We start from the raw sequence: 11,921 nt of genomic DNA, 5'->3' as shown, positions 1-11,921 counted from the left end.
TACACAAGATCCGGCATAAAGATGGTGCAACAAATGTGAAGATACTGCAATCCACCCTTTCTACATACGTCAATCAGAATATATACAAATGGTTTCCCAGGAAACCATTTTTCTGGCACTAACACAACACCGCAATACTGCTTCAGTCTCTGTCCGTTCAGCTTCAGCTTCAGCCTCTGGTCTTTGCACTGTCTGACCCAAGGCAATCCTTCCCTCCGCACAGAGAAAGGTGACAGCGTACCCCAAAATGAACAGAAAGGCAACGGGGCACTTGGTATGTCCGTAAGTTTTAAAAAAAAATCTTTCGGCGTGAGCACAAGGCAGGCCGTCCCATAGATTTGATTCACGAACCGAACGCGTCACATTGCGCCAAACAACATTCGCAGTTCACCAGCAAAATAATACGGTGAAATACTTTTAACACGACACACGTGGCGCACAGATTATCCTCACATCGCGGGGAGCAGTTCGCTTCTTCCTTCAGATCCTGGAGATGACGGCATTCGGACGCTCAACGTATACTGACTGGAATATCAATTACTTCAAACTTCAAAGATTGCTGGAATAGTCTTCTACGAAGATGGCTAGTTATAGCTATAGTTGTCTTTTAGTGTAAAACAGACGTGTCTGTGACGTTCCTTCTTCCTCTGTAGCTGTTCACATCCATTTCGGTTCTCCCGAACAGTCAAGCAGGTAGGCGAGTATCAACAACGTTACAAACGCTTCACGTAATTCCCCGGGAAAGTTCCAAAAAACTTGCTTCTTCTTGATGTTCCTGTAAAAGACACAAAAATAACACTCAAAAAAAAAGAAACTGAATAATTTGGATATGGGAGGTTCATCTGAATGTTGACTTGACCCGTGGGTGACTCATATGGTGCCTGCATTATACACATTGGGCCTCTTTCACAAAACCATTCCTAAAATTATTCTTACTTTTGTTCTTAAAAATGTTCCTACAAAAAATCAATATGAGATTCATGATGCATGTGCAGACCTTTGTTGTTGTGAATATTCCAGGTGTATGAGATGAATGCCAACTGTAAATTTTATGGACAATCCTGTTCATGTGATTGGCATAAGGAAACAGCCATGAACAACTACGGATAAGAAAACAATTATTAATTCCAAAATGTTTGTTGAAACATTCTTACACACAGTATGTGTGATCGTACCCATATTTCCTGAATGAGGCCCAATGTGTAGATCAAAGTCGAAAATAGAAAATGAATAAATTCAGATGTGCACTATACTTTGGCATATTTCAGTATTCACAAATGAAGAGTAGTTCATATTATATATAATGTCGTTTTATGCATGTATCCAGGAAATTATTTTCTGTAAGCACACTCGCTCATAACTTGATTACCACACAACCCACTGCCATTGCAGTGAAAGTGTGGTAGAACACACTGTGTAGATCTTGGCACATATTTCAATTCAGATCAATTACTGTAGTCAGTGCAAACCAGCTTTCTCCTTAGGCTATCCTTATGTTCAATTAGCCACTGGACTGAACCATTAAGTTACGCAAAGCATGACTGCCACTTGCTGGTGGCTGTTGGTACAACAACAATGGAGGAACAAACTCTTTATTTTTATGCCGTCGAATGTAAAATCCCTGCATAACTACTAGTGCAATAAATGCACTAATACAGCAGAACTCAAAAGTTTCTGTTCGACTCACCGACAAACCAGCCGTCGTCACATTTTTCCATCACGTCAACGACGTCGCCCTCCTTGAGCTCCAGCTCGTCCTCGTTGCGTGGGGTGTAGTTGTAAATGGCCTGGAACCTGCAGGGTGACAGGAACCCCATTTAAAGGGCAGTCGTTTTGACATGCAAAACTAATAAAATGCCAAAAATCCTGAGGTATATATTATAAATATAATGCCATGAAAAGATACTACACGTAAAGGAACCCATAGGCTTTGGAGAATTATGCCCACGTATTTTATCCCTGAAATGAGAAATCATTATGTACACATTGCATGCTGGGTGAAATAGTTCCCAAACTCCTGTTGAGTCCTGAGAAGGACTTAACTGGATTACGACACTTGCTATAAAATGGCATAAATGTTTTCCTGTCTAAGAGACTCCTGAAGGAACACTTGACTAGTCAAAAAACAGGAACAGGAAGTGAGGAACAGGAACTCACGGTTCTCCCTGGCAGTGCAGAGCGTCTTGCGCGTACGCCGATCGCTGAGACTGAAAAGAGAGAGAAAAAGAGCGATGACACGATTATAGGGGCGTTATTCTCCCGCGTGTTGCCGCGGCACCCGTGAGCCGCACTTCCCGTGGCCACGCCCACTTGCTAGCGCCACGGCCAATCAGCACGGGGCGGCCAGGTTTCAACCGCCAATAATCTCCGGCTCAAGCACAGAGAGCGACGCCCAAGCCAAACAGCCGACAGCGAGGACTGTACTCCCCTTGTGTGGAGGAAATTGGGGGGAAAGGGCTGCTTTTCGGGGTCTGGCGGGTACACCATGCCTAAGCTGTGTGCACAGAAAACATTATTCAACATCCCTCAGAGCAAAGTAAATAAAATAAAAACAAAATGCAGACGTGGTTGCAAACGCGCCGTAGTACAAATGCCCTTTCAACACCCCCCTCTTAATTTTCAGAGCACAGGCAGGCATTCTGAGACACAGGAAAGGAGACAGAACATTTCAGCTGTTACAAAAAAAGAAGAAAAAAAAGCATACACACTCATTCCAAAACAAAAGGCAAACTATTAGACTTTCAGGCAACTGCGATTGCAGATGCAAGCAAGGTGACTGGTCCGAACGAAGCCGCTCTCGGTAAGACCTCAGGCTTGTGCAGGACAGCTGAAAGACTCTTCATGCATGCCCCCCCCCCCCCCTCAAAAAAACCCCAAAAACAAACCAAACAAAAAACCAACGACAGAACCGAGCTGCCTATGCTGAAGGCTTTCAGGTTGTTTGTTTTTTCCGCATTAATTTTTGAGAGCAGCACAGAGCTCCACAGCACACAGAGAGACAATCCGTTAAAGCAGGAGGCATCCCAGAGGTATCCCCTTCTGTATCTCTCACTCCTTTGCCTTTTGCACAAAAAAAACGCTGTGAAGTTTTTATTCATATTCAGGAAAGTTTTGGACCAGATTTCTTCTACTTTCAGCTCACTACTGACAGGCAATAAGATCTGGGACACAAAAGGGATACGTGAACTTTAAAGAGGACACCATTTCCCATCCACCACTGCTGCTGCTGATGATGTCACACACGGTGCGCGCGGGCCCGTACCCTGTGAGCCGGAGAAAAGCTTTGGCCTTTAACGGGTGAGCCGCAGGACCTCCTAGACAGCACGGGACTACGGGGAGGCTTACCCACCACAATAACCTCGCGCCTCAAAGCCGGCTGAAAGAACCACAGAAGCACAGAGACGCAGGCGTGAACGTTCGTGTTTCAGGATTCAGGATTGTTTCAGGAGACACACAAAGCGACCGTGCATGCTGTCGACGTCCCCCTCCAAGCTCTCCTTGGAGTGAATCTCCTTTGAGTGTCTGAATAGCTGCTTAAATTAGAATAGGAGCACATATACAAATGGCCAAAGCAAATGATTGGGTGCATGCTGTCTATGGGCACACCTTTTCTGTTTTCAGTGTAGTAGACATCTTTATGAATGCCACTAACCCTGCCTCCCACCCATTGTCCTACTGCACATCCGTTTAACGGCGAGTGGAGAGCACTATACAAGGAAAGGCTAATAAAGATAGCGAAGGGGGAAAAAAGGCTAAGTGTGGAATCTAAGCTTTAAGGAGAAGACATGCTGTAGACATAAAGGTGTGTATTTCGGTAACTGATGGGAGAAATAACCACACTCACTTATGAGTGCAAGTTTCCTCTGCGAACACTACATTACCATACCGCTGCAAACCAAGCTGATGGGCTGTAACTTCTGCTGAGCTGATGCTACTGAAGCAGGGCAATTAGTTATTGCGTTACATTACTACTACAACACAGACAGGAGATGGGGGTGGCTTCAGATGCAAACTTTTAATGATATGTGAATCCCTAAGTGTTCTGTTGGGGCTGTTAAAGGAGTTTATGGGTTAGTTTATGGGTTTGAACACAGATGGTTTCCCCTCAGTGAGAGATATACAGCGCTAGGGTTCAGAAGGGGGAGGGATTACTGATGCAGTCCACCGGGCGACTGTAATCTGCCTGTGTTACCACACGGGCTGCAGGACAGGGTGCAGGGGACACCACACACGGGGGTCTTCCGTTACCTTGATTTTGGGGGACCTAGTCTCCAGGCGGGGGGGGTGTTTGGCAGAGAGGGTGGGGGAGCGTGAGAGCCCCGGCAAGGGAGGGGTGGTGCGGGGGGACGGGGGTGACAGTTTGCGGAGGGGAGGGGAGGAGGCGGAGGCGGGGGCGGAGGCGAGGGGTTGGTGGGTGGGCGAGGAGGAAGGGCGTGACTGGGCACCCGTGGCGACCGTGGCCTGGTGAGGGTAATGGAGAAATGAACAGCGTTACAGACCACTCATTCTGTCTCACACAACACACACACACACTCATGTACAAACATGCACACACACACACGTGCACACACACACGCACACATGTACAACCATGCACATGCACACACACACAGACACACATGCACGCATACGCACTCATACACGTACAGACACAAACACACATACAGACACACACGCACACTCTCAATAACCACAGCAACCACCATGACAGAATGTGAGACTGTTAAGGAGACTCCATGAATCCAATGTGCGTACAACACACCATTAGTCTTAACGATCGCAGCGAACAATGTACTGTGGAAATACACCACTGTTAGTATAATGCGTTTTCGTAATGTGTTACGTGGTCAGTCAAGAAAGACACGTCTGGCACAGACATCGACACGGCAACCGGGCAAAACAGCAGGCTCTACCTCTGCTTTTGTGTCTTCACTTTGGACAGGTGAAATGGTTTTAAACAGAGCGTCCGGCCTACTGTTCTCAATGGGGTCCTCCTCAATGTACAACAAGGGCAGCTCCTCTGTTATGTCTGGCGCTTGTCTGTAAAACCCCTCCTCCCGTGAAAACTCGCCCTGCGATTGGCTGCCCTGGATGATGGACAGGAGCTCTTCGCAGAGCTCCTCCTCCTGGTCTTTGGAGAAGGGCTCGCTGTTGAAGGAGGGCCCTTGGATTGGCTCGCGCACCATTAGATCGATGGGCTCGTGAGAAGCCTGCACCTCAGCAAGACCGACTTCCTTCCTGTCTGGGGCCGGCTTGGCGTCGTGCGTGAAAATGTCGCCGCTGCCGCCGAACATGGGGGAGGCAGGGGAGGAGGAGAAGGAGGGCGAGGCCAGGTACTGCAGGGGGGAGGGGCTAGGGTCGGGGGAGTAGGGTGCCTTGGGGGACGTGATGGGAATGAAGTGGCCCTCTTTAAGGGCGACGGGGGTGTGGTTACGCGGCGTCTGGGTCTGCCCCCCCGCCCCGACCGGCGTCGGGGACAGCAGGGGGTCGAGGGCCTCCAGTTCGGACAGGAGGCTGGCGGGGAAAGGGGGAGGGGTGGGGGCGGGGGTGCTGGAGGGGGAGATGCCCAGGGTGAGGGCGATCCACTCGTTGGTGACAGTCTGCAGGGGTGCTCGCTGGGGGGCAGCGGAGGGCAAGGAGCGGTTTCTGGGTGGGGGGGAGGGCGTACTGAACCAAGGATGGGTGGAGGAGGAGTAGGAGGAGGAGGAGGAGGGCTTTGGAGAGAGAGAGACAGCACTTACAGACAGGAAGGAGACAGATCTCACAGACATGAGAGAGACACTAAGGGAGAGGAGTCAGGTGACATACTCCTAGTCCAGGACAAGTAAGCTGAAGAGTCACATGATACATGATGTCATTCATCCGTCTACTACAGCTAACCTTCTTATCACCCAATCGGCTACAGGGAACTGGAAACAAAATGGTGTATATTACCAGGCTTTTTCAAAGCAGGTGTAAAATACAGGGCCTGGTGGCAGAAAAGCACCCCATCGAGACGTGAGCGTGAGCACGCTCGCCATTTTTTAAGGCTTCCCTTCAAAACTCTCCCTTAGCAACAGTTACCGGGGTTACAGTTTCTACCCACAGCACACTGACCAATCCCCGGGGAGGGTCCCGGACAGCCACCGAGGACAGAGCACGCAGTACATTACGTGTGTGGCGTGCGCCTTTTTTAGAGTCAGGTTAGCCCCACACACCCTCAGAATTAGACTTGGCGAACAACTGGCAAGCCAGAGTCATTAATCTAATTTAGCACCGGACCCAGGTTTACTCTATTTAAAACTGATCAAAGTTTTTCCTCTACCACTCTCTCCCGTCAGACCGGGAATCACAACTCAAGGACAGCCAATTGGAACTAAAGCCGACTCTAAGCTGGAGAGCCCGTATCCCCACAAAGGAGAAATTTACCGGGGATCCGTTCGACGTTTACTTGACAGACCCAGGATTAATCACGTGCGCAGTGAAATTCTGGACCGGTTTCGGGCAGCGTACCCTGCAGTATCGGGCTATTGCGCCGCAGGGAATCTAAACAGCAACGTTCTGGTTAGCATGGAGGACTATTACATACATTCCAGGGATGGCATTTCCCTTTTAGCTCAGTAGATGGCCATGGACGCAGCTGTAATTCAACAGATACCCGTGTACTGAGGGGTGTTCTTTATGAAGAAAAGGGGGTGCGCACCTTGGAAGAGCTCAGAGAGTGCATCCGGTCGCTGGGGTGACTGTGGGGCAGGGGGGGCTCTGTGTGGGGGCCGGGGCTTTTGGCGGGGGACCTCTTGACGATGTCCACGTAGGACACGGGGAAGATGCCCTGCTTCTGCGTCTCCAGGATCTTTCCCTCGTACCAGTTCTGATCCACCTGCCGTAGCAGGACCACTCTGTCTCCCTGCAGGACGAAACCACACGGTGTCAAACTGTGAGCCTCTATAAGACCTATAATACTCCTTCATAAGCACTACATAGCACATTCACCGACACTACATAGCACCTTCACACAGAAATTCATAAATGCTAATGTGGATAATCACAGCCATACTGTGTGGGGCAGTTGGTATGTCATTATGAAGTTTCTTGCTGTATCAGCAGTGCCATAGCACAACTACAGTATTTGAGGTCATTGACACAAGCATTTATGAATGCTCATGCAGTGCTTGTGAGGATGCTATGTAGGTGGTGATGATGGCATTTCATAGCTTTTCTGTAGATGGATGTGTGTAGGGCAGATGGAAAAGAAAAAAGAAATAGCAAGCAGTGACTGATTTCAGGGTGAGGGTGGGGGGGGTTGGGGGGGGGGGGGGGGTTTGGAGATGGCCGTGCCTTTCTGAGAGAAAGCTCCACGTTGGTGTCGGCGGTGAAGTTGTAGCGGGCGACGGCTTCCCCGATCTCTCTGGCCTGCGCGGGCGGAGGAGGCCTGGCTGGCTGGTTCCTCTCAGTGGGCAGGATCTTCTACAGAGAGGGGCGGAGTCGCATGACTTAGCAAACAACGCACACGCTACGAGAGATACAGGCATAGACATTACTGCCACACACAAAATCACAAATGTGAATGTATCACATTCACGCACCCAATCACACGAATACACCCACGGCTGGTTCTTCTAGGGCAGTGCTAACCAACCCTGCTCCTGGAGCTCTACTGTCCTGTTGGAAAAGATCTCCAGCTACTGAATGAGGGGTGCTTTGTCAGGGTTGGAGTGAAAACCTTCATGATGGTAGATCTCCAGGAACACGGTTGGTTACCACTGTTCTAGGGGAACAGGGGGAGTCAATGAATCACACACACACACACACACACACAGACCCACACGCAAACACAGCAGAGAGGAGAAAACGGCGCACACACACACCTCCACGTAAGAGATGGGGAAGATCCCCACCCGTCCTCTGAGCTCTCCCTCATACCAGTTCTTGTCGATCTGCCTGATGATGAGCACCGTCTCCCCCTTCTTAAAGTTCAGCTCCCTGGGGGGACAGCCGCTCGTTACTAACACAGACCATGCAAACACACTGCCCTAACACAGACCATGCAAACACACTGCCCTAACACAGTGCATGCAAACACACTGCCCTAACACAGTGCGTGCAAACACACTGCCCTAACACAGTCCATGTAAACACACCGCCCTAACACAGACCATCTATGTATCTATTTAAAAGACACTTACTTTGCTGTCTGTGCTTTGAAGTCATATATTGCTCTGGCTGGCTGTTTCTGTTAGAGAGAAAAATAGCCAGTCAGATAAACAAGATAGGTGGCGAGTAAATTAGTTAAAACAACACCAACATTCTTCCCAGTGTAAGAATGACACATTGCTTTAAAATATAATCTGGTATGTTAAACTGAACATATTGTTGAGAAAAAAAGAGCTTTAAATGTTCTCACTTCTCTGTCTGGGGTGGGTCTTCTGTTTTGGGGAGTGTGTCGCCCCACCTCTGGATAGGAGTATCCCCGGGAGGCGTCCTTATCTATGGGGATCAGAAGGGAGCACAATGAGTGGGGTGGGGGTGGGAGGTTTGGTGTTTGGGGGTTGGGGGGTGGAAATGGCTCTGGGCTTGGTTGCCATGGCGCTCCCAAGAGCATGCATGGTTGCCATGGCGCTCCCAAGAGCATGCGGGTTTCACTCAGTGGCAAGGTTGGGTGTGTCGGAATGATGTCATTCAATGAGAGGGCAAAACAAGCCGGACCAGACATAAAAAAAAAAAACAGTTAAAGTGTCCCTCCTCCCAGGACGCAGATGAACCACAGTTAAACTACTCCCTATCACTAATACCCTAAAATTGTAGCCGTTGTCCAAGCTGAGGGGACGTGTATTTTTACTGGCCTCCTGGCACAGCCTAAATCACGAGGCCGTCCCTTTGCCAAATGATACCTCCACCGGTTTCCAGCTGTACTGCATAAAGGGCTATTAGATATTTGTACGCCTTCTAACAATGGGAATACTTGTCATTTCATGGCCAAAGTATCCACACATATATAGAAGTATAACATAAGCATCTTAATGGGCGAATACATATTTCTGTGCAGGGAAGACGGAAGATGCATAAATAGACGAGGCCTTCCCATTGCCAACATCCGGGCCTGTTTTTAGACCAGCTGCTTCAGTGACTCAAATCATATTTCATCTGCTATTTCTATAAGCAGAAGAGGCTTTTAAGAACATATATAGTCGGATATATAGCATAAGTCAAATTTTCAGTGGTGCGCTGTACAGGCAATAGACAGATATCTGAATGAGAAAAAAGATTTATGCCCTTGTATACTGTATCACAAGTAGTATTAAATAAATACTTAATATTAAATAAATACCCAAAGGTAGCTTTTCAAAGATGTATGAGAAAGGAACACGAAGAGCTGTTTTTATAGACACTTCAACACAACACTGAATAATGAATACACGTACAAATATAAAACACAATGAAGTACAGATGCATCTATATATTTATTTAAATAAAGACACTGACTGTTACCAGATTGCATCATATTTCAACAAGGAATAAAAAGAAGGCCAAAGGAAGGGAATAAAAGAGTAATACCAACAGTTGAGGTATAAACTCATAAATAACCATGCGCTCTGTGCTTAAAACATAATACCTCTGTAATGATAAAAACACATAAGGGGTGTGGGCTGTTGGGGTGCTACTTAACGAAATGATTGACCCCTTTCAGAGTCCATGGAGGGGGGGCTAAACAGGAAGGAATCATGCTTTCTGGGCATTCCGCTGATGGGCTCTCACCTGGCGGAATTTCTCAAAAAAAAAAGAAAAAAAAGAAAACGGTTTTCACAAGACACGGGTGGAGAATGGCAGAGGAGGTGGAGGCTGAGGATGGGCAGGTGGAGACACCTCATACACATGACAAGGAGGGGGAAGGGAGGGGGTGCTCTGTGCAAGCAATCCACCTTGATAGCACGTTAGCACGTTAGCGTTGCCGTGGTTGCGGCTGCTGCTGTCCGCGTGCTGGCGGTAGGAGGAGGCACCGTAGGCTAGCCGCGAGCTCTCGGGCGGGTAGGGGGCGTGGCCGGGCACGCCGTCAGGCTGCGGGTGGCGCGGCGGGTTGAGCCGCCGCCCGCTCAGCGCCCTGAGCGAGGACCCCCGCTCCGGGACGTCCGGCAGCAGCTCCAGCAGGAGCCTGTGCAGGATGCTGCTGTCCGGCAGGCTGCCCCGCCTCTTCTCGGCCCGGATGTGGTCGTAGATGTCCTTCAGGGCCGAGTCCAGGGCCTCGTACATCGAGCTCTTGGACTTCGGCCTGGCCGCTCGCTTCTGGGGGGGCGGGCCCCTCTTCCGCCGGAAGGGCACCGGGCTGACCAGGAAGGCCAGCTTGGAGAGGCCGGAGTCGGGATCCTCGGCCTTCAGGTGCCGTGCCCCCTCCTGCCGGGCCCGCTCGTGCCTGACCATGGTGGTGAAGCGGGTGTAGGAGGCCGGGCAGTGCCCCTTGCAGGAGCTGACCAGCTGGCGATGGTGGTGATGGTGTTGGTGGTGGTGGTGGTGGGGGTGGGTGTGGTGGGGGTTGTACCCGGAGCCACAGAAGCTCTCAGAGGAGGTGAGGGAGCAGTGGTCCAGGTCGCTCTCGCTGCAGAAGGACGACCCCTCCACCTGGATGAAGTCGCTGAGGTCTGACCCGCCGGCTTCGCGGTCGCTGTCCGAGTAGTCCTGCCGGGCGGCAGCGTGAATCCCGTGCCCGTCCGTCACCTGGATGTGGACGGGCGCGGGACCCCTGCCCCCGGGGCACTGCGGCTCACCCTCGGGCGGGTTCCGGCTCGGGGGGTCCTCGTCCAGCAGGAACTCGATGGAGAAGCGGTGCTTGGGGCAGCTGCTCCTCCTGGAGGAGGCCGGGGTCCCCCCCTCCGACAGCGCCTCCTTCCCGAGGTTGGGCATGGACTTGGACTTCTGGATCAGCCTCTCGTACTCCGAGATCCGGTTGGGCACCATGTCCCGCGGGACCTCCTCGCCGAGCTCCCTCCAGCCCGGACCTCCGCCGGCGCTCCTCTCCCTCTCGTACTCCAGGATGCGGGACTTGACGGAGCACATGACCTCGGAGGCCAGCAGGTCCTCGCGGTTGATGTGGTGCATCTTCCGGTAGAGCCTGAGGAAGCCCGGCGCGTCATGGGCCGACCGGTGCCGGGATTTGGGCCTCTGGGGCTCGAAGCCCTCCCCGTTGGCCCGGGGCGACCCGTCGGGCGCCTCCTCGTGTGTGAGCGAGCCCACGCTCTCGGACCGAGCCTGCGCCCCGCCTGCGCCCGCGCCCCCCTGCTCGTCCCCCAGAAGGTCGTCGCAGCTCCGGGACTTCAGTTTTGGGGAGGCGGCCTCCTCGGCGCTGCTCCAGATCTCCGCGTCCTGCCGGTGCCTCTGCCAGCCGTTCCGGAAGCAGAAGGAACGCTCGGATCCCGGTGGAACGGCGGGCAAATGCTCGTCGCCGCGGCGCGTGGGACCCGGCTCACCTGAGGCATTGTGGGTGGGACCTGAACAACCTAAATGTGGCGAGTGCGCGTTGCTAATAACCCCACCTTTGATATCCACCAAGAGCAGCATGGGAAGAGAAAGACACGGGAAGTAATTAACAGGCTCGTGAGGAAACGGGCCTATCAGCATCAGAGAGGGAGAACGCTCATTAATAAAAACCTGAAGGACGTTAGAACTGAAAAAAAAAACAAAAAAAAACTGGTAGGTTTCAAGAACATGCCCCTCTGATGGATTAACATTCTAGGAATACACTAGGAAAGTGCTTCAGTCACCATCTCAGCTCTTCCTGGTAACAAGCTTAGCAACGAGGGTAATCAGTTCCAACCATCTGTGACAAGACGGTGTCATGTGACTGTTTGGAATGGAATTTCAAGGTATCTTAGGACGGGTAATTTTATCCCATGTGCTCAATTCAATTCACTTTTTAAGCTCAGACATACTATCACTGCATAATTAATAAT

At 50.9% G+C, this 11,921-nt stretch overlaps 1 protein-coding gene across 1 annotated transcript in view; it reads right to left on the bottom strand.

Moving 5' to 3' along the window:
- Positions 1–396: 396 nt before the first annotated feature.
- The window catches only part of sorbs2b (sorbin and SH3 domain containing 2b), a 54,267-nt gene continuing 42,742 nt past the window's right edge, over positions 397–11,921 (bottom strand). The window contains exons 14-22 of the mRNA XM_035427108.1: positions 9,900–11,504; positions 8,384–8,466; positions 8,166–8,212; positions 7,848–7,962; positions 7,318–7,446; positions 6,683–6,886; positions 2,158–2,207; positions 1,688–1,794; positions 397–775 (exon numbers count right to left, since the gene is read on the bottom strand). Of these exons, the coding sequence (XP_035282999.1) occupies positions 714–775; positions 1,688–1,794; positions 2,158–2,207; positions 6,683–6,886; positions 7,318–7,446; positions 7,848–7,962; positions 8,166–8,212; positions 8,384–8,466; positions 9,900–11,504 (2,402 nt within the window). The 3' untranslated portion in view covers positions 397–713. The remainder of the gene's footprint in view (positions 776–1,687; positions 1,795–2,157; positions 2,208–6,682; positions 6,887–7,317; positions 7,447–7,847; positions 7,963–8,165; positions 8,213–8,383; positions 8,467–9,899; positions 11,505–11,921) is intronic.

The sequence above is a fragment of the Anguilla anguilla genome, chromosome 7 (assembly GCF_013347855.1).
Source record: "Anguilla anguilla isolate fAngAng1 chromosome 7, fAngAng1.pri, whole genome shotgun sequence".
Lineage (NCBI taxonomy): Eukaryota > Metazoa > Chordata > Actinopteri > Anguilliformes > Anguillidae > Anguilla > Anguilla anguilla.
The sequence above is the reverse complement of the archived record's forward strand: the minus strand, read 5'-3'. Positions and strand labels throughout refer to the sequence as shown.